Below are 27,478 nucleotides of genomic sequence, written 5' to 3'. Positions count from 1 at the left end.
CAACGCCCTCCTTTATTCCATCTTCACCTTCAAATGTCCCTTTACATAGCTACCGATCAATATCTATGGCCGGGGGTTCAAGATCTCTGAGAGTAATTTAGTATACCATGTGAAGAGGCGTGTGGATTGAAGCGTGACCGGTACGTCCGCGAGTTATAGTAGTCTTACAGCTAGGAATGCCTGAGAACCAAAGCTAAGTAGGACCTTAACGGTTTTCCACGCACTGTGCACAGAAAGTACATAGTGCATGATCTCAGTGCACCTGGTCAGTGCCTAAGTGGAATCCGCTTCAAGTATCGGGATCTCTCATGAACAAAGTTCATACACACACGAGCAGCCGGAGATACGCGCATTGTTCACTCGCGAAGCGTTTGCAAGGAAGAATTTGGCTGTTGTGCTCAGAATCAATCGCCTTCTTTCCAACTAGTGTACTACACCAAAAACGTCCAGGGTATCAAACAACAAAATAGTACCTAAAAAGTAGTACATCCAACTTCTAACATTAAGCAAAACCAGTCCCCCACCTCTCCACCCCAAATGGCATCGCGCCCTCTAGTGCCGCAAGATCCTTGAAATCGTGCTCCAAATCCTCTACTCCCTCGTCATATCCATCGTTATCATCATCATTTCTGTTGTTGTCATTGTTGTTGCTGTTGTTGTTTCCTGGCATCTCTCCCTGTCTGTAAAGGCCAGCAGCAGCCACCGCTTGGGCTTGTTTCAGCTCGCTATAAGCAGGCAAATACTCTTCTTCCACTTGCTTTTGTGAACGTCGAACGCTTGACTGCCGTCCGGGTTCATTTTGATTCACAGGGTAATCATCATACCCTGGCGGCCCAATACCAGCAAAGGCACTCCCTCTCGAAAAAGTCCTACCCAGGCCCGCCGACCCGAAATCCTGCTGCCCGATATATGTGCGTGCGCTTGCCGCGCTCGTTTGTCTGCTTATGCTCTGCCCACCTCCACCTCCATACCCTCCACCAACTGTCCGCGTACTGGACTTGCTCGCTTGTCTGCTCACTCCCGGGGTCCTGTCTTCATAAGACTGATAAATGATTGCGCCTGTGGGGCCGGGCAACCTGATCTCCTCCGCTTCCAGAACCTCAGCAATATCTCTGACCAAAACCTCCATGGGACAAATATAGGCAACCCTCTTCCTGCTACTCCAGGCGAGGATGTGGCCGCAGACACTACCGCCGTCTCTTTCTACTACCCAGGCTCCGGAGTCGCCAGGGATACCCATGGGCAGGGGCTGGCGACGGGAGTTGATCGTTTGGTCACCAGATCCGGAGGGACGGTTGGGACGGTTAGGTACGAGACCGAGAGAAGGAGTACCCGAAATTTGGTAAGTGTGACTGGGAGATGCTCGACCGAGTATTTTCACCGACGTGAGGGTGGGGAGGATGGTGCCTGTTTGCAGGCCAGAGGTGCGGGCCATGCATTGCACTTGGAGACCGGGAAGGGTATGGGAGGGGGCGATGGAGGTTGGGAGGATTGTTGGGATTTGGTCGAGGGGAATGCTGGACAGACGGGTGTGTTTGTTAGAAGCTTTGGGAATAAAGTTATCAGATGGTTGGCGATCGTCTTCGAATTCGAAAAGGGCCCAGTCGATTTCGTGCACGAGCCCGTTTTCTTTCCGCCGCCGAATACCACTGGAGGCGTACATCTCCCCGACCCGGAAGGTGTCGAGGTGGTCTTGGTCTTTGTCCTCAGCGGAGGGGTAGAAGTCGGAGGCAACGTCATCTAGAGCCGGCTGCGTGATGATGAAGCCTTCGCCGCAGCCGGGCTCAATGCCGGGGATGTCACCTGGTTCGGTAAACTGCTCCTCTTCTTCATAGTAGTCGCCATCGTCAGAAGCTTCGCTGGTTATGGCGGATTCGGAATAGGCTTCGGAATCGGTGTCAGAGAATTCACAGGCATAGTCATCGTTTTCGCTGCTTTCGGGGGAGGATTCGTCGGTGTTTGAGTACTGTTGAGCATACCATGCGGCCAAATCGTTTAAACCCCCTCCTGCCATACTCCTCGTATCATCATCGGCGGCTTGACCGGAATCTGGGTCATCCAACATGTGATGCACCGTCATCCCGTAGGGTTTGTCGTCCACCACAATGAGTCCTCCCAAACTTACAGGCGGCAAGTGTCGATCGCCAATCCATGCTCCAATACTCGCCCCATTCTGTGGCGTTGGCTGGTATGACGGGTTGGCGGCTATGACATCTCCAGTATCCTCCGGGTCGGCCATGCTGCGGTTGATAACCTGCTTCCGTGACCGGAGAACCTGACCTTTGCACACCTTGAGTCCGAGATTCGACCTCGTTCCATCGAACAGAACGCCCAGTTTCTTCTTCAGAATGGCCCTGACTTTGTTTACCGAAGTGCAGACGACCAGAATGGTAGGCTTAGTACGTTGTGGTGACTCGCCGATCGATTCGAGGGAGATCTCAACGGACTCGGGGTTCTTTCGGTAGAAAGTTTTAAGAGCTGAGTTGATCTCGGGCATGAGAACAGAATTCCACTGTTCGACGACGTCTGGCGGCAGAGGTACATGTGGGTAGAGGCGAGCCTTTTCTTTTGACTCTTTTTCTTGGCGCGCTGTAACGTGTTAGATAGTACTGTTACACATTGGACGAAACGGGGCTTCTTACCTTGAATCTTCGCCCGCACTTCCAGTTCAGGGTTCACTGGTACCACAGTAATGGGAGGATCCGATTCCTCACTCTTGCAGGCTTTGGGAGTTGGTGTTCCAACATGAGGCTTTTCAGACTTTGTCTCCTTGGATGAGCCAGAACCGGAAGCAACTGGTTCTGAGGGTACCTGCACGGCTGTCGGAGCAGGCGTAAGGTCATCTCCCAGTCTCTCTTCCAGGTTGCTCACACCATCCAAGATGCAACATGCTTCCAAGTACCGGCTGGCCTTGAACTCAACATGACGAGCAATCTCGTCCACAGTATGTTGGCCACCAATCTCCTGATCAACCGCCCTTAAACAGGTCTGAACAGCCTTCATGTAGAGCGTACCGCATCGAATAGCGAGCTGGTCAAGGATGGTATCGGGAACCACCGGGTTCTGAACGTCCGGAAGAATATTCTCTAGCTTATTCCAGAGACCGACCGAAATGAGGATCATGGCCAAAGAGTATAGATCCAGTGTCTTGGAATCCGCATTGTTGGAGAAAGGACTTTGGGTACTGTTCTTTGGGTCTAACGGATGCCTATAAGGCGTGAAGGGTTCAGGTTCGTCTTGCGATTGTGGATCTGAGAATAAGTCAAATGACGAGACCAAAGGTCGTCTGATGTCGACCTCGCCTCGACTCATTCCGCTGATCTCTGGGTCGGTGCTGACTGCATTGCAGAAGGAGATGTTGTCAATAAGGAGGTTGCCATGAGTGATACCCCTGGCGTGCATGTCAAAGACGGTGTTGGCCAGGTTGGCAGCCAGACGGAACTTTGCCTCGAGCTTCGGTTCAAAGTCGGGACGAGCAAGCAGATCTCCCAACGAGCACATGGAGTACAATGGATTCTGGGTAAGGTTTTCGTAGGTCACCGCATTGAAGGTCCGAGGGAATCTGTAAACGAGACCGAACCTTGAGTTCTCCATGTCCTCAAAATAGGCCAATAGGCGAGGAAGACCAGTCCAAGAACTGGATGAACGCTGGGGATCGGCTTGAAGACCGGACGACAAACGTTCAAACTTGGCCATCGGCGGTGTTATCCCCGTGATGGAGTAGAGGCTATCAAAGGGCGCATATTCCAAAAGGAGAGGTCCGTAGGGTATTTGAGCGCCCATCCGTTGCATCAACTCGGCATAGGCCTGCTTGCCCATAAAGACAATCTCCCTTGTCCCCGGCTCCTGGCTTCCTGCCTCGGTCATAGGCACGGCCTGCATGTCGCGTAGGTTCATGAGAGTGCTAGGATCGATCTGCTGTGGTGTCTGGATCCTGGTAGACTCGAATGGGCGATAGTCTTCGGTAGGGGAGGAAACAGCCCTCTGAAGTCTCTCACGGGCGGCAGATGAATGCTGGGCATAGGAAGATCTAGTCCTGGACAGGTCGTAGAGGGTATCAATGGACGTCGTCAGATCGCGGATAAGGTCCTCGAAGCGGTTCTTGTCCCACACCACCATCCTGATCTTTTCGCCTCGCTTGGGTGGTTGATATGGCTCGTTGGTCTCGCCGGTCAACTGCTTGGAGCTGTTCCATAGTGGCTCGGCCTCAGCTAGGATGTCCTTGATGGTGGACATGATACTCCCAACGACTTCGCTGAGGCCGGCCTTGGACAGGGACGAGTCGATGTAGACTTCGGCGGAGTGAGTAGGATCGGACCATTCCAGCCCCCAGCTGACAAGACGGTCCTTTTGGATCTTGAGCTTGCGGTGGAGAGACTTGATCTCGGGGTCGGCCTCGGCATGTTGGACGGGCTCCTTAACGAAGTCTGAGGATTTTTTTGTGTCGTTGTAGAGCCTGCTGAGTCTCCTGTTGAGGGACGGCCCCAGCTGGAAGCCGCCCATGGGGATACCGGATGCCATGATTACGGTTTAAATCGGGGTCTGTGTTGTAAGATATGGACAGTACTGTGACAGATGCTGCGTCGATGAGCAGCTGGAAAGCTGGAGTTATGTTTGAATGAGATTACAGGCTAGTACATGGCGATGAAATTTCTGGTAGTCCGGTCGAGAAGTGAAGAAGCCGATGATGGAAAAGTGAAGAGATATCCGAAAGGGATCAAATTGAATTGAAGTAACGTAACACAAGAGGCGACAAGTGGAGGCCAAGACAACGCGGCTCGATTTGTCGATTGTAACCCGAGACCACTCAGCTGAATGATATGAAAAAGGTGGTAGTCAATGTGGAAGGGCGTGTGGCACCCGATATATGGAAATAACAGAAGATATGATGGGAAGAAGGGTCAAGTCATGATTTGTGGCTGGGGGGTGAGAAAAGAGCCGCAACTTTTTGGGAATTCGTGAGCAGATCCGCAGACTTCGCCCGTTCCTCTCTGACCTCCCGTCTCGTATGAGAGCAAAGAACCCTCTGCACTGCAGTCATCACGACCTACGGAACAGCAGGGCTTTGCACCTTCTCAAGAATGTCGGTGCCTGGCTCATTTCTTCTTTCCTTCCTGGTCTAGACGGCCGCTCCATTTCTTTGAGGGAAAGAGTGTCGGCGCCATGGGGCTCGTGGCTTCCGAACCGCGTGTCTGGCCATTGGTCCCGCGGTGGGGTTCCCGAATCCTGCTGCCTGCTGTCGAGATGCGAATTACAGCGGGGGTCCAAGCACGGACTGTCATTGGTCGGATGCGATCTTGATCTGCAGTTTCACTCTCTGACAGGCCTTTTCAGTTGCCAAGACCACAGCTGCCAACTGCCAATGACCTCTTGTCTCGACTCTTCCGTCGACTTTCCTCATCTTCACCACTCTCCCCAGTGTAGGCTTCAGCCAACCGGAGATTACCTCGACACCAAGTCCCCATCACTTCTAAAATCCCGCTATTGTAGCTGTTTACATGTTCCATATTGCGTGCTGTTTCTCCCTTCTCGCCACCGCTTGAACCCGGCATGCCCTGGTCTCCGTACCACGATGGCCCTTGTGGAAGAACTCATCCATCTCCTCTAGCTTCTAGGCCGCCTTCGAAGTACCTGATCATCCCGGATTTAAGCCTCAATAGCCCTGTTTAGCCTCTAGTAATCTGGAGGATCATGGATCACGGATTTCTTTTTAGATCTAGCGTCAGACTGTTCAGGCTCCATCCTCGGACATTTCAACCGTCTTCGCTTCTTCCAGGCCGCCGGATTCACACTCGCCTTTTCACAAGGCCCCCTTGGGATTATTTTCAATGACAAGATGGACTGCCTGGAACATGCCATCTCGTGGAACGTTTGGGTTTCTGGAATATCGATAGTGTATCTCTCGTCTTCGAAGCATCATTCGCTCGGCTACAAGGAAACTCCCTCGCATACAACCATCACTTGGTCCTCCATGTGTTCCGTATCAGTGGTCTATCAACTAGACACCATCCCCCCCTTTCACAGCGCGATCTAGGTCACATAACTGAACGACACCGGCAGCTTGAGCCACGTCGAGGCCCAATATACAGCACGGTCGGATGCAGTAGCGGATGCATCTGTCACCCACAGCTCAGACCCATCAACGGTCTCCAGCGACTCAGAGGCCAGTTAATTCTGCTGCCTGGCCGCTCGCCTCAACCACACGGCCGGCTTTTTTCAACGTCCGCTACACCACCACAACATGACTTATCACACATCGCGGCCACATAAGATTTCCACATCAAGACACACGGGGATGAAACATGAGTTTATCGCTCAATCGTTGGCGTAGTATTGAATCTTGAGCTTGATGGTCATGAAATTCGGTTTGCAGCGGATGAATAGTGGTAGCCCCGTTTCTGACGACAGAACCCAAAGGGGTATGACCTGGTCAGAAACACTGGGTCAACTTCTCACAAATCATATCACCCGAATCGTACAGAATTCGATGAGCGATGTATTCCCGAAGTGTCCGCAGATGGGAGTTCTATTCAAAATTGCTGGTCCTGCTTCTTGTTTTCTTTGCTCGGCAGTCCTGGAAAAGCTATTATTACCATTAGTGCCCGGTCATCGCTAAAAATTACCCAGAAGGAGCGTCCCGTCTTCAGGCTACGGAATATGGTCAGCGATCGACCGATGCCGCTGAGGCCCAGAACTATCTCAACTTGAGTGGGCGAGGTGCGTTTCACTCGGTCTTACATCGCAAGATAGGCGCAGGCTGACAACCGACGTCGCTCCATTGTGTGAGAGCCCTTGGGTACTTCTAAGTGAATCATGAGAAAGAAGAAAAAAAGCTATCAGCCATCAGCCACCGACCGCCTCGAGTCCGAGTCAAGAAAGCGAAAGCTAGTTCCTTCTCGTTGCCTGAACATGTCGAGTCTAGTACCCTAATCGCATCCCAGTCCACGAGCTTGAAGCGTGCTGCCGGTCAAACCAGACCCTCAAGGAACAACCCATCCGGACAGAAATCGCCCGCATATGGTGGTAGGTATTCTCACTTCCCTGGTATCTCACACCCGACCGACAAGCTGATCGAACTCCTCGTCTTCCCGCACTTGCCTTTTTTTTTCTGGACGTGAACCTAGCTGTCTACACTACAGCGCTCACCACTCGGATTTGGCCCCCCCCCCCCCCCCCCCTTTTTGTCCTTCGAGAACTTGGCCGAAGTGTCCTGAAATTGGGAGTATTGCCGCCCAGACAACTTAGTGTAAATAACATGACACACAAACACTCTTAAAGTCGCTTGACATGCAGTACGCTGAATAACTCGCATGCATTTGATCTAACTTGTAACAGCCTGGCGATCTATTTCGGGACCGGATTTCCAAGTGCCGAAGCTGTACGGCTTTCCATGGCTATGTGGGTAGCCTGACTTGATCTCATTCCGGACTTACAACGAGGAATTATCTTTGGGACTAATGGGTAGGCTAATGGGTAGGTAGCTAGGCCAAAAGGCTGTTATTCCCATATTACATATGGGTGCCTACAGTACCTCTACGTAGCCGCCGAGCTGGTTCTCATCCCACAAATCTTACATGAGCGTGGCTTGGGACTGGATTCGGGCGGGTACGCGAGAAGACCTTTGATCCCATCTGCCCTGTTCCGTTCAGGTAACGGCAAGGCCCTTCGATCCTTCAATCCTTCCATCCTCCACCTGCAGTTCAAGGTACCAAGACCATCCTGAACTCATACGGAGAAAAGACAATATACATAAAAAGGTAGGTACACAAGTACAAATAGCATGAATCAACGATACTGTGAATAGGCAGAAGTGTTTCAAGCAAAGAATCAATAAACAACAGAACACAAAATAAGAAACAAGGGAAAAGATAGTAACGTGCACGTCACACTCCATGTCTGCTTCCTCCCAGGTCCACACACAGCCCGATGATACCTACCTACCTACCTACCTACCTACCTACCTACCTTTATCTACACCACACCATCGATGACATGCTTAGTCTACTGGCGTCAACCTACCTAGTCAGCAGCCACCGCAACACTCCCCTCCATATCGCTCCATGTCTTTATCCTCCAGCTTGGCAAAATTACATTGCAGCTAGTAGAAGCGATGAACTCGGAAGGCACTAAGTGGTGGGTGTGGGTGATCACCTGGTAGATGTAGTGTGTATTTTCGAGACTACCTAAAGATACCTAAGTACCTACCTAGCTACCTACCTAGGTACCTGCCTACCTACCTACTTTGATGACCGCCAAGTTGTAGATATAGTAATATAGTAATGTAAAAAGTCTAGTATCAAGCATCCAGGAGCTGAGAACATGGGACAGTAAGATAAAACAAAGTGGCAGAAGTGTTTGTGGGTGGTGCACTTGTGAGCTATCAAGTTTTTTTTTTTTTTTTTTTTTTTTTTTTTTTTTTTGGGCTAGGTTGGTACCCACTCTAACCATAAGTCGCCGGCCGGATCTTGGGTGACGAATACCTGAATAATGAACCTCTCCCTTTACGGCAATAGGGGTGCCTGGCCCTCTATGGTGTGTGTTCATGCTAGACGTTGGTCGATTTTTCCTCTTTTGTACCTCCTCTACCTTAAAAAAGTCGACGAGCGGGACGGACGGTAAGCGAGTGAAACAAATGGAAGGCTGCTCAGATAGATACTGCACTAACTGCATACCGAAAAGATTTGGGGCCGGGGTTGTTAGTAGTCTATCTCATTCACACACACATCCTTGCAACAACACACCGGGCACCACCACCACCATCATCATCCGAACCACCACCACTTAGTTCTCTTCAGTTATCGCCGCGGAATAGACTAGATACAAAATAGAAGAATATAACGCGAAGGGGGCAACTACCTACGAAAGCTATCGGTTGAGTGTATTAACATGTATATCAAGTAGATGAACCCGATCATGCTGAGGAGAGTGAAAGTATCATAGCACTTCTTGGGTTGTCAACTGGATGCAATAATAGTGTACTATCTCATCAAGTCCTATCATGCCCAAAAGTGCGTTAGTGCCGTAACATTTCTTGCCTGATGTCATCTACACTTGGAATACAACTTCGATCTTTCAAACTCCGTGTCAAAGTTACCTACCGTCTCCTCTCCAAAAGCAGGACACACCAAGGCGCTAAACAGCATTCATTCATTTTTTTTTTTTTTTCACTTCGGAGAATGTCAAAGAGAGAATCGATAACACAGACAGGACTTGAGATAGCGAAACAAACGTATGACTTGTGAAATTTTCTATCATGGACATATTTAACAGCCACGTACGTACATACAATACGTCCTTACAAGAACCCATGAGATTGGCACTACATACCAACTCTCTACAACTACATTTACATCCATCACGCAGATTTCACCCGGGTAGAACGTTCCCTTGATATGGCTCATGAACAAGGAAAAGTTGCAATTGATCATACATCATACTACCAAACGGAAAGAAACAACCCATAAGAAACTGAAACCGTATGGTCAAGTGGGAGGGGGTATAAGCTAACAATATCGAGAACACAAAAAAAAAAAAAAAAAAAAAAAAAAAAAAAAAAATGAAGAAGAAAAAAAAAACACCCTTCTCTTTTTTCCCATCGGTCTCACCCATCAGTCACATTTTCGCTCATCATTCCCGCTATCAATGTCCCCATTTTTTTCTTTTCATCTCTCTGTCCTCATCCTTCTTCTCTGTATGCTTCCTCTTCATACTCTCCCCGTTCACCTCTCCACATCCTCAACAGCGACTCGTGTTTCAGAGCTCATCATGTCCCACAACAGCCTCCGAAGCCTGACTAGCAACACTCACCACAGTCTCCTTGGCTTCACTAGCTAAGCTGCTCGCGCTCTCGTACGCGCCAACCACAACCTCGGGGATAGAAGTAGCATAGACTCCCTTGAGTCTGCTGACGACACTCTCAGAGAACGTCGGCTCCCTGCCCACCAGCAGTTCATTGACAATGCTGCTCACGACGCTATACTGCTGCGCGGCAGCATCCGTGCCCGCAGCGGCATACTCGCCCGCCGCGCTGGCAGCAGCACCAGCAGCGCTGGTGATCGAAGCAGCATTATCAGCCGCGGCATCGCTCGCCGCACCGCCGTATTGGTTGGCAGCACTGGCCGCAGAGGCACTGGCGGCGCTAGCGACCGAGATGACAGTCTGGTACCAGGGAGTGGGGGTGGGGGCGCCGTAGACTTCGATGGAGATCCGGGCTAGAACAGAATCCCAGGATTCGGACACGGCCGAGGCGGCGTCGGCAACGTTCTCGGAAACGACGGAAGCGGCAGAGGAGGCCTTGTCACCCGCGGCGTAAACGAGGGAGGAGGCATTCTCTCCAGCGATCGAAGCAGCAGAGGCAGCGCCGTCGCTAACGGCGGAAGCGACTGATGCGGCCGAGGCAGCGGCGGCAGAGGCAGCAGAGGCCGCAGATTCCGAGGCGATGGAGGCCGCGTAGGCAGCGTTGTCAGTAACAACAGAAGCCGCAGAGGCAGCGGACTCGGTGGCGACGGAAGCGACTGAAGAAGCAGTGCCGACAAAGTCAGTGGGTGTAGGGGTAGCGGTCATGGAACTGAAAGCCGACGAAGCGGCAGCCAAAAATTCGGAATAACGAGCGTGAGCGACGCCAAGGCCAGCGTAGTAGTTATGTCTGGCGTTCTCAAGAGCCTTTTGGACATGCTCAGAGGGAGTGGAAGGAGTAGGAGTGGCGAGGCCGGCGGCAATCTTGGCGCTTTCGTATTGCTCCTCAGCCCATGATCGGCCTTGCTCAAGGCGCTGGGCGGCAATGGAGTGAATGCGCTCCCAGTCCAAAGAGGGGATGTTGGGGACGGGAACGGCGGTGGGGAGGATCTTGAAAGTCTCAGTGGGTGTGCTTTTGTATACTTGCTTGGAGGCAAGCTTCAAGGCCTTGTCAAGGCGGACACTAGCGGAGGCCATGGCGTTGCTGTAAGCTTGAGTGACGGATGCGAGCATCTGCTGGTGAGCCGGCTGAGGGGTGCCGCGGATCTGGGCAGAGATGAGGGAGAGCGCATCAGAATACTGGCTGTTGGCAAGAGACATGGCGGACGAGTAGACGGACTTGACATCGTTACGCATTTTCTCCATGGCTTCAGAAACATCGTCGTAGGTATCTTCGTCAATGATGGGCTGGCGAGTAGGGACCGACTGAGCAGCAGCTCCGAGCCAAGCGGACTTGACGGTGGTGGCAGGAGGCTCAGGACTTTCAGAGACGATGATATTAGACTCTACCTCAGCCTCCTCCTCAACGGGGAGCTCGACAGGAGCAGGGCCCTCCTTTTCCGCCACGGTGGTGTTACCAACAATGACAGGGATCTCCTCGAGGATCTCAGTAGATGCGAGATCAGGGCGGGATTCAACGATAGAGGGGGTTTTGGATGCAGGCTCAGCGACATCAGCAGCCTCCTCGGACGCCACACTGGCTGACTCAACAGTCTCGGTCTCGGTGGAAGAGCTAGCAATAATGACCTCGGAGGCTTCGCTCAGTACAGTGGCAGCAGACTCCTTGACATTGTCAGTTGCGCTCTCGACAGACTCAAACGTCAAAGAGGCAGCCTCAACAACGGGGGAGGTGGCGTCATCCACAAGCTCCTCCATCTTGTCAGCAGCCGAGTCCTCGGCTCCGACGACAGCCTCAGTCGCCTCAGACACAACTCCAGCAGCGCGGCTGACGCCTTCCTCAACGACGTCGGAAACTTTTTCACCAGCAGCAATAACAGACTCGCTAGCCTCGGAAACGACACTGGCCGCAGCATCCTGAGCATACTCGACATGCTCGGCAGCCTGCTGAGCGACAGTGCTCTCAAACTCATCCGAGTCGTCGCCAGCTTCCAGCTTGCGAAGAGCAACCTGCTTCAAGCGAGCAAGCTCCTTGGCAGCGGAAGCAGCAGTGTTCATGGCCTCCTCCTCAACAGCAGCCGCTTCGTTCTGAGCAGCCTCGAGACCAGGGTGGGTAACGATGAGGTTCTTGAGGTCGTTGTTCCAGTCCTCGAAACGGCTCTTGAGCTCATGGTACTTGGCCCAGTCCTTGTAAGTGACGCCATCCATCCAAGCCCACTTCATACCGAGCTTCTGCAAGGCCAGGTCTCTGATGTCGGCAAGGATGCTGAAGTGGGCTTCGGCAGCGTTGGTAATAGCGGACTGCATCTCGGCCTCGTAGTTCTCATGCCAGGTACGGACCTCCTGAGCTCTCTCTTTGATGGACATGCCCGCCTGACGTACAACCGCGGCAATTTGATCGCGGCCTTCATCGACGGAGGCGTTTTCCTTCTTCACAGCCCCGATGATTTGTAAGATTTTGCGACGCAGTTGGACGAGCTCGGAAACCGTCGTAGTCTGGAGCTCATCGAGCAGAGCCTTGCCGGTAACCTTGGCGTTACGGCGGATCATCTTCTTGGTGATTTCGTAAATTCTGGCCGAAATCTCGGAAGCGCCCTGGTCAGCGGCCTTGGAGTACCTTTCCTGCCAGTCCTGAAGATCGGCAGCGACAGTCTCACGGGCGCTACGGCGAGCGGGATCTTCCTTCTCGAGCTCCTCATCGATCTCGGGAGGGGGAATACGGTTCTCGGGAACATGGTGCTCTGTATTCAGGACCTTTTGCTCTTCAGCAGCAGCAGCCACCTGGATCGTGGACTCGGCGTGGGACGAAGGGGTCGAAGCAGCGGTAGTGGCCGGCGTGGGCTTGCTAAAGGTCGATGTCTTGGTGCTGGAGGCACGCGTTCGAGTCAGCACTCTTTTTGTCGATAACGGTGATGAAGGAGAATGCGTCGCCACCAACCTAGAGGACAAGTCCACCGGGGGCTTGGGCACCGACTTTTTGTTGCCTGTGGTATGGCGACCAAGACGCTGGCCAATCTTGAGCAGCTGAGGCTCGACATTCTCAGCGTAGACGACCCTCAGATGGGGCATGACGGTTCCATCGAGGAAGAGACTAGTCTTGTTCCAGGCCCAGCGGGTCGAGGGCATCACGGTGCTGGCGGTGAATGCCGAGACGGCCTTGTAGGCCTTGTGGAGGTAGGGCTCGACGGAGTGGTACGCGGGCACGACAGCGCCATGGTAGGTCTGCAGAGCGTTGGTGCGCGCAATCTCGTAGTATGGGGCGGCGGCAGTGGAAAGCTGCTTGACATGGGGACCCACGCTCTGTTCGTAATGGGACTTTGCAAGCTTCTGGTACTTGACAAGCTGGGGCTGAAGGGACTTTTCCCACTGCGTCTTGGTGTAGCCGTGGGCCTTTTGGATTCTGGGTTGCACGTATGCCAGGGCGGGAGCAATGGCCTTTTGGTCGACGACATGGTAGTAGGGTCTCGCGAGGTCGACGTAGGGAGCGGCGTAGGCGGTATAGTATGGTTCGATATGGGGCGCAACGGTCTGCTTGACCTCGAAGTAGGTCTTGCAAATGCGCGGAGAAGACTTGTCGCATTCCTTGAGCGAGGCGGGGCAGCGGAAGAGGATGGTGAGGATGGTGTACCAGGTGACGAGTCTGTGAAGAAGAAGAAGAAGAAACAGCAGTTAGATCGATATGCCAACATGACCAAGGGAATCATACGAGATAGTTACCTGGCTACAACGTTGAACGTCCTCGCTATGACGCCAGGCCGACTGCGTGGGCGTTGTCTTGGTGTGACTCTGGGGCTGGCCGAGTGGCTGAGGGTGGGCTTGATGGGACCGTTGACGCCCTTTTTGGAGTAGCCATTGATGCCATTAATCCCGTTGAGGCCATTGAGAGTTGGTATGGGGCCTTCGGGACCGCCCTTCACCGAGCCGTTTGTATCCTTCATGGTGGCAGGCTCTTGAGGCACCGGGCTAGGTGACTGTGAAGAGCAGATTGGTGACGTCGCGATCGGATATGTGAGATGGTTGTCGATAGCTCGCTTTGTTAGGCGCGTTCAAATTAGGACAGGCGCAATCAACAAACACAAATTGTGGTGTTGTTGCGTCGTTGTGTTGGTGGTAATGGGGCCCCAGGGACAGGCGGCGGCGCAAGTGACGGAAGATGGAAAAGAGAGAAAAAGGACGGGGATCAGATGCCAGGGCCGTGATCACGTCAAGGTCCGGGCCGTGACTGTGAAAATGGATGCTATGTACTTGGTGTCTGGCGCGGGGCTCGTTCCAGTTGGTGAGTGCCGGTTCCAGGCGTTGGTTCGGTGCTTCCCGCTGCTACAGCACGCTTTCAGTTAGCTCAGGTCATCCTGCTCCCGGTCGGGGCCAATGATGGAAGGGAAGGGGACGGGACCTAACAGTGGCCGGGGGGGTGTTACCGTACCGTACACTACTTTTACGTCACCTCTCCCAGAATCCGAGTTGAGATATGGAGATAAGGTAGATAGAGTGAAGCAGTCGCCAGGTCCTGAGACAGAGCGAGGAGATGGAGGGCAAGGGGTTGAGGTTTTGTCTTGTTTTGGTAGAGGTATGTTTTCTTTGCCTGGGACAGAGTTCCTTTTCCATGGTCAGTTTCAGGTATTCTCCGCACGCGACAGCCCAGTCTGTCAGGGCGTTAAGAACTTCTTTTGTACGTACCTTGTATGATACGTGCCTGTATCGAAACCTGTGATGTTACCGTAGCCGAGGTACCTGTTCTTCAAGAGTCTCTTCAGATCTCAACGCACAATTAACAAACCGACAAAGATTGTTGACGGTGTTTCTGGGTTGGAAGAAAAGGTAAAAAAGTAAAAGTCTGTTTAGTTTCTTTTCCAGAGGTCAAGATCAGGATATCCAAGGTACTTAACAGACAGGAGGTACAACGTCACCCTCCCTCCTTCAATTCCAGCTTCCCGCTTTCCCCTCTCCCGTCTTTTCTTGGCTTTTTCAACCCCCTACCTGTAGCGTGCCACAGCGTGCCCCACAGACGTCATTGAGCCTTGAAGGTGGTGGTGAGTGAGCGTGCTTGGTTGAGATGCGGTCCAGTTCTTTTGGAAGTGCACTGGCCATGGGTTCTCTTGCATATTAGGGTTCATCTTAACGCGGGCTACGTAAGGTATTCTTGGTTTCCACGAGATTTCCTTTTCTTATGAGTGATTGTGCTCAAGTCCAAGATCTTGTTCTTGTCCTTTGTGGAAAAAGACAGCCGGCACTGCACCGTCATGTCATGCCAACGTTCCATTGAAGCACAAAACCCAAGTTGTGATCGAATGTGCCGCTTATCATTGAATCACTTGGCCCGTGCACCACGCTGTCCTGTAGCGCGCTATACCCTTTTTGCTTACCTAACGATCCCTCCAGCGGGCCCGAGTGAGACCTGGCGGTTCCGAGCCGGGGTCTAGTTCTAGCCTGGGCTTTGCTGAAAGTTCCACTGCACGACACTTTCCCGAACAAGGACCGCTTTCGACCGACGCTGGAGACGGAAACTTTGATTGTCAGTCACTTCACTTTGTTGTTCCTCTTCTTCCACTATTAAATTATTCACCATACTTTCCAGACTTCACTCCGTCGGCTGCCACCACCACTCACCCCCGGGCCACGACCGCGCCACCTCTCGTCGCTCAGAGCCAGTCGTCACCCTCTGTCGCCACTGTCGTGACTCCCGCGACTGCTCGCTGTGATCAACTCGATATCCTCCAACAACTCGAACAGACCCCGCCTGCGACCCGACGAGTACTTCAACTGTCGCCGACTTCTCCGTCTTCCCCATCGCGTCTTCTCTCAACATTCCCGCCGACGACTTTTGATCCAAGCTTCGCATTAATCGGCATTTCTCGAGACCGAGGCCGAATCCATCTTCGAGTGTCCAGAGAATCTACGACAGACAACAAGAGTCAGCGGACGCGCCCCGCCCAAGGCCTAAAGAATGAAGACCAATTCATGATCTAACCGACACTCGACACCAACATCACACAAAAACGGCGCCCCTGTGCTGCTGACAACAACTTAGTATACGCTCCCTGGGCTTCGACCATGGGCGACGCTAACCCCGCCGACCCGACCGCTCTTCCAGGCTTCGGCCAGGACCAGCCCGACCCTGTCCGATTTCCAAACACCAGACTGCGAAACTCGCGATCAGCCTCCATCTCGACATGGACCACCACCTCGGGCGGCGGCCACTCCCACACTCATTCGCAACCCCACAACAACCCGCGCGAGTCCGAGCAATGCCGAATCTGCAGAGGCGACGCCTCTCCCGACGACCCCTTGTACCACCCGTGCAAGTGCAGTGGAAGTATCAAATGGGTCCATCAGGAATGTCTGATGCAATGGCTCGCCCAGACCCAGAGGAAACACTGCGAGCTGTGCAAGACGCCCTTCCGCTTCACCAAGCTCTACGATCCCGACATGCCCAGGACCGTCCCCGCCCATATCTTTGTCGCCCACATGTTCAAGTACTCGGTCCGTAAGCTCCTCGCTTGGGCAAGGGCCGCCCTCGTCGTTAGTGTCTGGCTTGGGTGGCTCCCCTACTTTATGCGCTCGGTATGGGCCCTGCTGTTCTGGCTCTGTGAGGAAGGCTGGGGAGGTCCGGCTGTGTTTTCAAGGTCTCAAAACACATCATCTTCAAACGGCTTCTCCGTCAGGGCTTACGGCACCACCGTATGTCCAGCTAGTCCACTCTTTGTCGCCCACACGTCTCCAGCTAGCATGGGGGCCGTGTTGGGACGTCTGCCCCTGAACTCGACCCAGTTCGTAAACAGCCTTACTGGTGCCGGTTCTGGCGCAGGCCATTCCTTCCTTTCCCTTTTGCTTCGCACCATATTTGGCTCAGGTGCTATCGTGGACAGGCCTCCCCCGCCCCTCAAGGAGATCCCCAGTCAGCTCGCTAATAACGTTACTGCGACTCTGTACATCGACCAAGCGGCTTCACCTTACAGCAATGCATCATTGGCCCATTCACCTTCGCTTCTCAGCGAGGTCGGCTTTTTAAAGAACCTGACTCGGAACCCGACCGTCAACAACAACATCATTGCGGTACTCGAGGGCCAGATCATCACCGTCCTTGTTGTTGTCTGTTTCATCTTGATTATTCTTGTCCGAGATTACGTTGTTCAACAGCAGCCGGAAATCAACGAGCGCGCCGCTTTTGCCAACCTTCAAAACGTGCAGCCCCAGCTTGCGCCGCTCAATGTTCCCGGCCCTGCCTTGAACGGTGACCGTAACGGTGACCTCGGAGAAGAAGAAGAAGAAGAAGAAGGAGAGGATGCAGGTACTGACGATGAACATGCCTGGGATGCTCAGCCTCCCCAGCCTAGACCCCCGCCTGACAGGCAACCCGTCAACAATCCTTATGCTTCGGACTTGGAGAGAGAACTCGGAGAATCGGACTCATCAACCATAGACGAGTACCTCAACCTTTACAGAGAGGCCGGCGGAAACCCCGACCGAATCGTGGAGCTGGCCCAGGAGCGTGGTTTGGAGGAAAGGTTGGCTTACTGGATAGCGCTTACCAAGACCATGAAGGAGCGCGCCGCCCGAGTTCAGGCAAATTACAATGATGGCCTCAACTCTTCCGCAGCGGAATCCAGTACTAGCGCAGCAGGGAGACCGTCGGGCCACACCTTGAAGATGGACAGCACTCCTGCCGCTCCACGACCCGATCCGTTTGATGACTGGCGCTATCCTTTGGAAGAAGATGATCATCAGGGTGAGAAAGCCGGAGATGGTTCTAGGGACAAGGGCAAGGGCGTCGCGACTGATGATTTCGACACCGAGTCGGACTCCGAGATTCTCGCTTCTTCGGCCAGGCCTCGCGCCAATACAGATGGGCCTGAAATCAGAATGTACACCAATCCTCTGGGAAGCAACAGCTGGTCTTTTAGCGACTTACCAGAAGATGACCCGAACAGTTCATCCACGGAAGAAAAGGCCTCTCAGGTTATTGCAACGCCCCCAGATCTCACTAATGACAATGATTCTTCCAACACCGAGGTCGAACCTTTGCTCGCTTCACTGGCCGGTCCAGCAGAATCCGAGTCATTCCAGGAGAATCGTAGCCAAGATGGCAATAGGGATACAGCCGCCGATGCCCGTGTACACATTGGGCGGCCCACGGAAGCAGAACATTGGGGAACCAACCTTAACCCAGAGCGTCAGGCGGAACCACAGGCATTGACCGATATATCCTGGCCCAACCTCGACGAGAGCACGGCAGATAGCCCCGCACAACCTCCTCAGCCTCGTGGATTCGTCCCTAGAGTGACCGACTTCATGTGGCAAGGCGTTGAGGCGGATCAGGCGCAACAGGATGCTATTGATATTATCGCTGACGCTTTGATGAGACGGGACGACCAAGACAACGTGGACGTTCGCGATAACCCTGGACTTGACAACGATGATGACTTGGACCAGGATGATGACGCCGCAGCAGCAATTGGCCTTGAACAAGACGCCATTGATGATGCCGAAGACCTCGAGGGTGTCCTGGAGCTTCTTGGCATGCGCGGGCCTCTAGCTGGCCTATTCCAAAACGCCATCTTCTGCGTCCTGCTCGTGTCAGCTACCATTTTTCTCGGACTGTTCATTCCATACAACATCGGTCGCTATTCGCTGTGGTTTATTGCGAAGCCCATGCGTCCAGTCTGGATCCTCTACAGTCTATGCAGGTTCATTCAGGACATGGTCGTTATTGCCTTCGGGCTCGTTTCCCACGCGCTATCTCTGGTGCATCCCAGTCTAGGACTGGGTGGTGTGGCTCGCCTGGCTACGAAACTCCTCTTCGGTAGCCGCCACGCCGCAGCGATTCTTGATCCACATGTTGAAATGACCAACGCCGCCAAGCGAGTTGGACATACGGTCATCAACGAGCTCGGCCGCGTATCCATGTCAGAGATTCACACCTTTTCTGCGGTCAGTCATGAAGCCTTATTGTTGGTCAAGGGGCAAGTCTTTTCCGGCTTTGCCGCCCTGGGCTCCGCGCTTGTCTTCCTTTTTGGAGGGGACTATTCTACCAAAGCTCCTGTAGTGCTCTCCGCTGCGAGCAACGCGACTACATTCGCGTTGAGCGCACTCAAGACTCTGCCGACTGTCTTGTTGAAGCCTAACCTGGTCATCAACGTCAACTTTCCTGACGCGAGTCATACCATTGACCCAGCATTGGCATACTGGAATGGCACAGACAGATTTTGGGCAATCCTTGCCGGCTACCTCACGATTTACATGGCGGCGGTCTTGTACCTGCGTCATGGCGGACCCATATCCTCCAGCCCAACCGGACAGGAATGGGAGGCAGCTCTCATCGACGCGCTCAACCAGGCAAGCGGTGTGATGAAGGTCATCCTTATCATTGGCATCGAGATGCTCGTCTTCCCGCTTTATTGCGGAATGCTTTTGGACATTGCACTCTTGCCCTTGTTCGAAAATGCCACCCTCATGTCTCGCCTCCAATTTACCCTCAACTTTCCCATGACATCGATCTTCGTCCACTGGTTCGTGGGTACGGCTTACATGTTCCACTTTGCATTGTTCGTCTCCATGTGCCGCAAGATCATGCGCCGTGGAGTTCTCTACTTCATCCGCGACCCAGACGATCCCGAGTTCCACCCGGTACGCGACGTACTGGAGCGCAATGTCACGACCCAGTTGCGGAAGATTGCCTTTTCTGCTCTCGTCTACGGCGCGCTTGTCATAATCTGTCTGGGTGCTGTGGTCTGGGGGTTGGCGCTCTCTTTGCCCAATGTCCTGCCGATTCACTACTCGTCCAACGAGCCAGTGCTCGAGTTTCCGCTTGATCTTCTCTTTTACAACTTTTTGATGCCCTTGGCCGTCAAGTTCTTCAAACCTGGTGATGGACTTCATGCGATGTACACTTGGTGGTTTCGCACTTGCGGCCGCTGCTTGCGGATTACTTGGTTCCTGTTCGGGGAGCGCAAGGCAGATGAAGAAGGCCGTCTGCGCATGATTGAGAGAGGCCCCGATGCCCAGGTATCATGGTGGCAGGCTATGTTCCTTCAATTGGATGAGTCCAACGGGATTGTGAGACCGTGGAAGCCCAATTTCCTGGCCGAAAGCACCAAGGCTGAGACTTCCGAGTCCGAACCTGAATCACCGACTATCCGAGGGTATGTGCCGTCTGAGGCTGAGGCTGCTACCAGGAAACTGTCTCCTGAAGAAGGCTTCAAGGATTACTTGGTCAATACCAAGCAACTGATTCCTGATGGCCGCTTCGTTCGCGCTCCGGCATCTGACCAGGTCAAGATTCCCAAGGGCAAGACGGTGTTCCTTGAGGTGACGGAGAGGAATGAGAGACTGGACGGCAAGCCTGATGTACCCGAGACCGACCTTTACTCGACCACGCAGTACCGTCTGGTCTATGTCCCACCGCACTTTCGAATCCGCATCTTCTTCTTCATTCTCCTCATCTGGTTGTTTGCCGCCGCTACGGGCGTCGGCATTACGATTATCCCCTTGGTCTTTGGCCGCTGGATGTTCAAACTCTTGATCCCGGAGGGCGTAAGGACGAATGACATTTACGCCTTTGGCATCGGCATCCACGTGTTGGGGGTGATTGTTTACGCGCTCATCAACATCCGGTCCCTTTTTCAGGCCGCCAAGATTCGGGTCGCCGCAGCTGTCGCTTCCGTCTTCAACAACGGTGCAGTCCGCCGCAGCCTGGCCGTCATCACCCGCATCGCCAAGATCATCTACTCCTACGTCTTCCTTCTGGTCGTCTTTCCCCTCATGATCGCCTCCGTCGCCGAGCTCTACATCATGATGCCCCTGCACGAATTCATGTACAGCGTTCCCATCGCCCAAGACATCAAGCAGGTCACCATCCAACACGCGGCCGCTCTCAACCCGCGCCACACCATCCGCGTCATGCAGTCCTGGACCATTGGTCTTTTGTATCTGAAGCTTTCGGTAAGGGGAATCACCACCTGGTTCAGCGGCAGCCGTCTGGCCCTCGCTACCAAAGCCGTGCTGCGCCGTGGCTGGTTCAACCCCAACGCTGGTGTCTTGACCCGCGCATTCGTCATCCCTGCCATCCTCCTCTGGACCGTCGCTATGGCCATTCCTACCCTCTTCGCCAAGTTTATGATCTCCTGGAGCCTGGCGGAAACTTTGACTCTTCGCCATCCTCAAGCCGTTAACGTCGACGGCGTGGTGGACCAGACTCTCTACGACGCCTACGTCGTGCTCATCTACCGGCGCAGCTTCCCGCTTACAGCACTGTTGTTGTTGGCTGCGGCGGCGGTGTGGGGCCTGCTGGGTGTGTTCCAGAGTTGGAAGATGAGGATCAGGGATGAGGCTTACTTGATTGGGGAGCGGTTGCAGAATTATGGAGGTGGGATGCCGCAGAGGGGTCTCGGAAGGGGGACGAGGGGTGGATGGAGAGCTGGGATGGCTGTGGGAGGGCGGTGATGAGGATACCTTGTCAGTGTGAAGAAAGAAGAGAGATGGAGAGATATGAAAGAGGAAGAAAAGCATAAGGTGAATGGGGAGGTGAAGAGGAAAACAGCAGGAGAAGACCAATGATACCAAACTGGACTTGTATACGTTAGAGTATTGACATAGCGTAGCATAAAAGGATATTGATTTGTTACTTGCAGTCTGCGGTTGCGAGACACTTGCGTTGTTGCTTTGCATTGTCGCGAGAGATCGCCTCCGGCATTGCTATTGATGTAAGTACCTACTCATTTCATTTATAATGGCCAAGACAAGGCAAGAAGAAGAAGAAGCTGGATTGTCATCATAAGAAGTCTTAAGTCTTTTCCATTGTCCGAGTTCTGATGAAGTCTAACATCTAAGTCTGTCTCTCTCCATCGTCGGAGTATATTATCCAACATCTAAGCGTCCGTCCGTCCGTGGTGGTATTATCAAGCCATGCCATGCCCATACAAGAAACACAATGAAGAACGACAAGTCCAGCTCGAAGTCTATAAGAATCAGAGATAAAAAGAAATGAAAAAAAAAAAAAAAAAAAAAAAAAAAAAAAAAAAAAAAAAGTTGATCGCCAAACATCGCTTGCCGCCCGGCCACCTTTTAACACCAACACACAAATAAAATCTAAATCACAGAACGAAGCATACTTGTCGCTTGCCAGTATTCAAAATCCCAAGAAACCAAAACAAAACAACAAAAACAAACGGACCATCTAATGATCCTCCACATCCTCATCCCTCCCCGGATAACAAATATCCTGCACCACCACCGCCCTCACATGGTTCCCCAGCACAAACAAATACGTCCCCAACAAACACAAACTCATGCCCGTCCCCACCCACAGCACCGCATCGCTCTTGAACGCATTCCCAATACTAATCGTCGCCAACGTGAATCCCGTATTGGGAAACACACTCGCCCACCACCCCAAATGGAAATATTTCGGTCTGCTCGCCAACACAGCCAACACACCAATAAAGAACCACCAAAAGGCTAGCGCCCAGAGAAACACGGCGCCAATAACAGCCATGGTGCGAATCATGCCTGCGTCGATGAACCCGTCCATGTCGTGATCAAAGTCCCGCGGAAGTCCCTGCGCCATGCCGATGAATGCGAGCGCCGTGAAGGAGGGCGGGCCAACGCACATGAAGAGACCGGGACGGTGTTCGCGGTCGGGAAGGCCGACGGACATGAGACGGCCGACCATGTGTGCGTACATCATGAAAGCCACGGCGGCGCCTAGACCTTGGCAGGTTAGGCCGGCGCAAATGACGACGATGGCGCGGTGAGGGGGCTGGAAGGGGGAGATGACGGCTGCGATGGTTCCCGAGAGCATGATGGGGAAGATGGGCAAGATCCAGGTGGGCATCATGGTGGCTAGGGAGAAGGAGCGTTTTTGGCTGAAGAGGAAGGAGTATTGCCCTATGGCGACGGCGGTGGCGAGGATGAGGTAGATCCAGAAGGCAATGTGCAAAACCCAGACGAGGTCCTGGCTGGGTTCGCTGTCAGGAGGGGTGCCGTATTTTTGGGTCGAGGTGATCAAAGTGGCGATGCTGAGGAAGAAGGTGGGGAAGAAGAAGCCTTCGCGAGGGTGCGTCAGGCTGGCTTTGAAGGAGCCGGCGTGGAGCATGAAGCGGGTGATTTGGAGAGAGGTCAGGAGGACGAAGATGATGATGTTGATGATGTATACGGTCATGCCGATCTGGCGTAGGCCAGGGAAGGTGTGTGGTTGCGCGGCGATCAAGAGGGAGAGACCGCCGGTGGACATGCAGAGCGTGTACCAGGCCCAGGTGAAGTGTTTTAGCCGCGTTTTGAGTGGGAGCTTTGGGCGGGAAGGGTCGTAGGGGTCTACGTGGTGATGGCCTTTTTGCATGTGGCCGCCGGCACCTTCAAGGTCGGAGTCGGAATCGGAGGAGGAAGAGGGCGAGGCGGAGCGGCGGTGGTGGTGGCCGGCGCCGCCGGACATGTGGCCATCGTGGTTGGACTTTTCGTTGTTGGAGTTGAGGGCTAACCTGGAGGAGGCGGCCGAGGTGTTGAGGGAGTTGTCGCCGGTGGGGCCGGAGAGGTAATCGGTTGAACGGCCCTTCTTCTCATACTCACCCTTTGGTGTCCCGGCGTAGGTGCCGAAGGCGCGGGAGGGGTCAGAATCGTCACCGGTTACGGTTGCGGAGGAGGACTGCCGGGAGTGGGAGCCGAGAAAGGAGGTGTCGACTGGGTTGAGTCTGTTTTGTTGTTGATGTTGTGTTGGCGACTGTTGGTTCTGGTTGTATGTTGTGTCATGGATGATGACGTGCGTTCCTGTCTGCACAGGAGGCGGCATGGGAGCCTGGCTGCCCATGTTGGTGGACTGTCCCATCATGATGTCGTCTATCTGTCTGCTTGTTTGTTTTGCTCCACGGAAGACACGGCAATGTGTAAACTGTGGGAAAGGTGTGTTTCTAGATTCGAGATCGTGGGGTGTATCGCGGAGTCGCGAATGATATGGAAGAGTCGGAGTTCAAGCGAAATGGACAACCCAAAAACTTCAGATCAGACCGAGCGTCGAAGTGAGGGTAAGGGAAGTCGTTTGGCTACTGTCGGTTACTGTCGAATCATGGGCTTGATATATCAAGATGGAGACGAAACTGCTGGTCGAAGCGAATGAAGCTGATGAGGATGGGGGGGATTGTCAGAGAACCGAGCGTCGAGACAGTCTACTTTTAAGGTTCTCCAGGGACTCCATGATCTCCATGATTTCTTCTCCAACCTTGGACGCCAGACCCCCTTCTCATCACATCAGACGGACTGCACAGCACGCACGTACGCAACACACACCGGGTGGGCCCCTGTAGTCCCTGAGGCGCATCCCCCGAATCTCTCCAGGATTCGCAAGCGACAACTGTCGCCCAAACGTTTCAAGCTGGGTTGGTCGATCTATATTTGCCAAGGGGTCCATCGCGAGGCTGTCGATGCTCATGATGTTCGCCAGATGTCTGGGCAGACCTTGGCAGATGCAGTGTATGATAGGGATGCTTCAGAATGGTAGCAGGGAATGACGAACCAGGAGGCGAGACAAGTCGGGGGAAGTTGGGCCTTTTCTCGAGCGATCCACACTGTTAGACTGTTGCCTGCTAGTGAAAATACACGAAATGGTGGTTAGTCTGGGCATCTATTCCGGGCTCAGACCGCTTTTGTTAATCTTGCTTGGGTATACCTAGAGTGTCGGGGGTCTAGATATCTGATCCCAGCTACAGTTTTGAGTTGGCTGGGATCTTATAAGAGAAAAGTATATCGTGGTCTTGAGTCGGTGCCCTTCTGTGGCTTTTTTCTATTTCTTCCATTTCTTTTCCCTCCTCAACCTGACCTGACTCGTTCCGAAACTGATGTCTGGTCTGGTGAATTCTCCTCGGAAATCCTGCACCGCCGCGGAGGGATGGATTCGTAAACAGGGACATATGCCAAGAAGGATATCCATTATCTCTTAGATGGTGTTCCGCGAATGCCCAGACAGAAAGCGGCAGTTGTGTGCAGGGAATACAACACCCGTGCCTTGTCTACTGCTACGCAGCACCCTGTCTCTGGCTTTGAAGATCGCGCTTAGGGGGCGTGGTGGGGGCGGCAAGGGGGCTCGACTCCCGGGGTCCGATGGTCCACTCTTGTGATCTGCGGTATCTGTGTCTATTCTCGAGTATGCCAAGAGGAGATTTGCTGTCTCCCAAAAAGATAGGAGAATGGCGCGTGGTGTTGTGTCCGTCGTAGTCGATTCGTCGAGCGGAACTTTTAGCAAGTAGATGAAGCGGAGAAAAAAAAAATGAACAAAAAAAAACACGACGAACACAGTTTATCGCAGATCATAACTCCGTCATCCATGGCTGAGAAACCGTCTGAAGTACCAAAATGGATGATGATGATGATGATGATGATGATGATATTCAAAATACCACCAACTCTCGACAACAACTTGAACAACAACATGCTCGACCTAGACGTCCAGAACCTTGATGGCTCCGACAACATCAATCTTTCAAAGTCGGACCTTTTACCGTGTGGGCCGCCCATATCCATGACGGCCTGGACGGGTCTTAAAACAGACTCCCGGCTTCATGTCGACTTCACGGGAGCCGTCTACTAGAAAATGCCGTTCTTGGCTATGTTTCTCACTTTCTTGGCCGGTCTTGGCTCTCCGAGATGCTACACATATTGTTACAGTCAGTTGAGGCTCAGCGAAGCAAAAAAGAAAAGGGGGGAAGGAGGAAGAAGGGGGGAGGGGAGGGGGTCGAAGAAGAAAGATACACTCCAGTCGGGTATCAACCCCTGAAAGTTCTAACAGTTGGGGCCCCCAGATTTCTTTGCACCTTGTGGGTGTTTTGCACTCGGGGCACCTGGTGCACAGATCATAGTCTAAGACAACTTCTAGCCACACCAGAGCGCCCAACTACATCAAAAAATGGGGGCCTTCAGAGCCCCAGTAACCGGGTCAGATGTTCTTCTCATTCCAAGATCAAAACCCTGTAGATGCAAATCCTCATCAAAAAGTATGTACTTTGCGGTTTGCAGGTTTTATATGGGAGAACAATTCCGGCCGCCCAATCCTTGTGCACTTTGGGGGTTACTTGCACTTTGGGGGGGTGCTCTTCTTTCAGGGGTTGATACTGTCACAATGTTGCAGTAAAAGCATGGATGACGTTAAGGTGAGTCGTCGTCGCCCAATACCTTGCCAAGCAGAGCCAAGCAGTTTAAAAAGGTGAAAAAAAGCCAAGGGCAGCCACCACACCCTGAACCGAAGGCCAAGACGCCCACTGATATCTCCGACTTGGTCCAAGAGGTTGCCCAAGAAGTTGCCCAAGAGGTTCTAAAAACGGCTAGAAACGCCTAAAAGTGCGGCAATGCAATGGTGATCATCTCCTTTTCCAGACGGAAAGCATTTCCTACCCGCGCCCAGAGTATTTGACAGGCAGTGTGACAGGAACCCGTTTCCAGGGGTCAAAGATAACAGAGATTGCGACGGCATGGTTGGATATTGCCCACGTTAAGCCCATGTGTCGGAAATTTCCATTGCCATTGGGTTTGTTGATTGAATGGGCTCGATGCTTCTAGTCCCCATCATGGCCACCTCGAACAAAGACGAATAATAGAGGGGAAAGAAAGAAAAAGATAATAATGATAAGAAGAAATTGAAGGAGGCACGGTGTTCAGTGAATCACAAGGATTGGACGGACCTTTGAGCCCGCAACAACAGCCAGGAACACGACAAATAGGTATGCAAACCCCCCTTTTTCTCTCCAGCCAGATTTTCAACATCAAAACAAACCCCCGCCGCTGCTGAAGGAGGGAAACCCGTCTGAGATGGAGCCCCGTGGGCGGGCGGGCCTGCCCCGCATAACCGCTACAACCGACCCTGAAGGCCAGCGAGAACAACTCCATCAACCCCAGCGATGTCTTTCCTTCCCCAGATCTCCTCGTCCTGAAACAGCTCCATGTGGACTGTGATGGACAAAACACAGCCTTGACCGCGGGGATGCTCGAGGCGGAGAGAGGAATGGGCCCAACAGTGCCACTAACAGACATTAACAGATCCTGAAAGACGCCAACAATAAGTCCGCTGAACTCCGCCGTAAACGCTGTTAACACTTGGCAGCCATTGACAGCGAACCTCCGCGCTCTGCGCGCGCGTGTCGTCAACGGGATCGCAGTCTCTCGGCGATGTGATTATGTATGCGTGTCTTGGCTCACTTTGGAGGAGTTCATGTTGGTCATGCTGGTAAGGCGCGTGAGGGACGCGGTACGGCGCCAAGAGGAAGTCGGGATGCCCGAAGCGGCATGTTGGCTCAGCACTTAGGCGATGGAAGCTCTCCGATTGATGGGAGATTATCGCGGATGACGGCGCTCCGAAAGTAAACACCTTGGCGGTCATGGCCGTTTCTGCGGCCTTCCTGTCCGGGCATTCCGCCAAAAGTCACACCGCTCACTGGCTTGTGACTGGCTAGCGATCGGGGCCAAGCGTGCTGTGCTGTGCCGTGCAGTCCTCCGTCACAACGGCACACCGACAAACACACCATGACCGGTAGCCGCTTTGTGAGATCTCTCCATCGTTAGCATGCAGACTAATAGAAAGCCGATCTTAGCGTTTGTGCCCACGTCAAGTCAACAACGTCGCTATGGTCAATTCAGGCCCAACTGGAAATCT

General features: G+C 53.1%; 5 protein-coding genes across 5 annotated transcripts; 2 read left to right on the top strand and 3 right to left on the bottom strand.

Moving 5' to 3' along the window:
* Positions 1–489: 489 nt before the first annotated feature.
* On the bottom strand, positions 490–4,764 carry B0T23DRAFT_129399 (uncharacterized protein). The gene is made up of 2 exons (XM_062832165.1): positions 2,643–4,764; positions 490–2,589 (listed from the first exon to the last, which is right to left on the bottom strand). The coding sequence occupies exons 1-2, from the start codon at positions 4,519–4,521 to the stop codon at positions 503–505; spliced, it is 3,966 nt and encodes a 1,321-aa protein (XP_062694664.1). The 5' UTR covers positions 4,522–4,764; the 3' UTR covers positions 490–502.
* A 4,794-nt stretch (positions 4,765–9,558) lies between these two features.
* Positions 9,559–14,139, bottom strand: B0T23DRAFT_129363 (uncharacterized protein). Its single transcript, XM_062832164.1, has 2 exons — positions 13,570–14,139; positions 9,559–13,492 (listed from the first exon to the last, which is right to left on the bottom strand). Exons 1-2 carry the CDS (start codon positions 13,788–13,790, stop codon positions 9,754–9,756), a joined length of 3,960 nt encoding a protein of 1,319 aa, XP_062694663.1. The 5' UTR covers positions 13,791–14,139; the 3' UTR covers positions 9,559–9,753.
* Positions 14,140–15,903: 1,764 nt separating this feature from the next.
* B0T23DRAFT_336863 (uncharacterized protein) lies at positions 15,904–21,478 on the top strand (the record flags this gene model as incomplete). Its single annotated transcript, XM_062835814.1, has 2 exons — positions 15,904–16,710; positions 16,753–21,478. The coding sequence occupies 2 exons, from the start codon at positions 15,904–15,906 to the stop codon at positions 21,289–21,291; spliced, it is 5,346 nt and encodes a 1,781-aa protein (XP_062694662.1). The 3' UTR covers positions 21,292–21,478.
* Positions 21,479–21,978: 500 nt separating this feature from the next.
* On the bottom strand, positions 21,979–23,797 carry B0T23DRAFT_129348 (voltage-dependent anion channel-domain-containing protein). The gene has a single exon (XM_062832163.1). It carries the CDS (start codon positions 23,669–23,671, stop codon positions 22,025–22,027), a length of 1,647 nt encoding a protein of 548 aa, XP_062694661.1. The 5' UTR covers positions 23,672–23,797; the 3' UTR covers positions 21,979–22,024.
* Positions 23,798–23,924: 127 nt separating this feature from the next.
* B0T23DRAFT_403992 (uncharacterized protein) lies at positions 23,925–24,337 on the top strand (the record flags this gene model as incomplete). Its single annotated transcript, XM_062838836.1, has 2 exons — positions 23,925–24,003; positions 24,105–24,337. 2 exons carry the CDS (start codon positions 23,925–23,927, stop codon positions 24,335–24,337), a joined length of 312 nt encoding a protein of 103 aa, XP_062694660.1.
* Between the last annotated feature and the right edge of the window lie 3,141 nt (positions 24,338–27,478).

Source organism: Neurospora hispaniola (genome assembly GCF_033458365.1).
Source record: "Neurospora hispaniola strain FGSC 10403 chromosome Unknown B0T23scaffold_3, whole genome shotgun sequence".
Classification (NCBI taxonomy): domain Eukaryota; kingdom Fungi; phylum Ascomycota; class Sordariomycetes; order Sordariales; family Sordariaceae; genus Neurospora; species Neurospora hispaniola.
The sequence above is the reverse complement of the archived record's forward strand: the minus strand, read 5'-3'. Positions and strand labels throughout refer to the sequence as shown.

Coding starts and splice junctions, on each gene's coding strand:
- B0T23DRAFT_129399 (XM_062832165.1), bottom strand. CDS start 4,521: ATGGCATCCGGTATCCCCATGGGCGGCTTCCAGCTGGGGCCGTCCCTC. Junction 2,590..2,642: donor AGTGCGGGCGAAGATTCAAG/GTAAGAAGCCCC, acceptor AACACGTTACAG/CGCGCCAAGAAAAAGAGTCA.
- B0T23DRAFT_129363 (XM_062832164.1), bottom strand. CDS start 13,790: ATGAAGGATACAAACGGCTCGGTGAAGGGCGGTCCCGAAGGCCCCATA. Junction 13,493..13,569: donor ACGTTCAACGTTGTAGCCAG/GTAACTATCTCG, acceptor TCTTCTTCACAG/ACTCGTCACCTGGTACACCA.
- B0T23DRAFT_129348 (XM_062832163.1), bottom strand. CDS start 23,671: ATGATGGGACAGTCCACCAACATGGGCAGCCAGGCTCCCATGCCGCCT.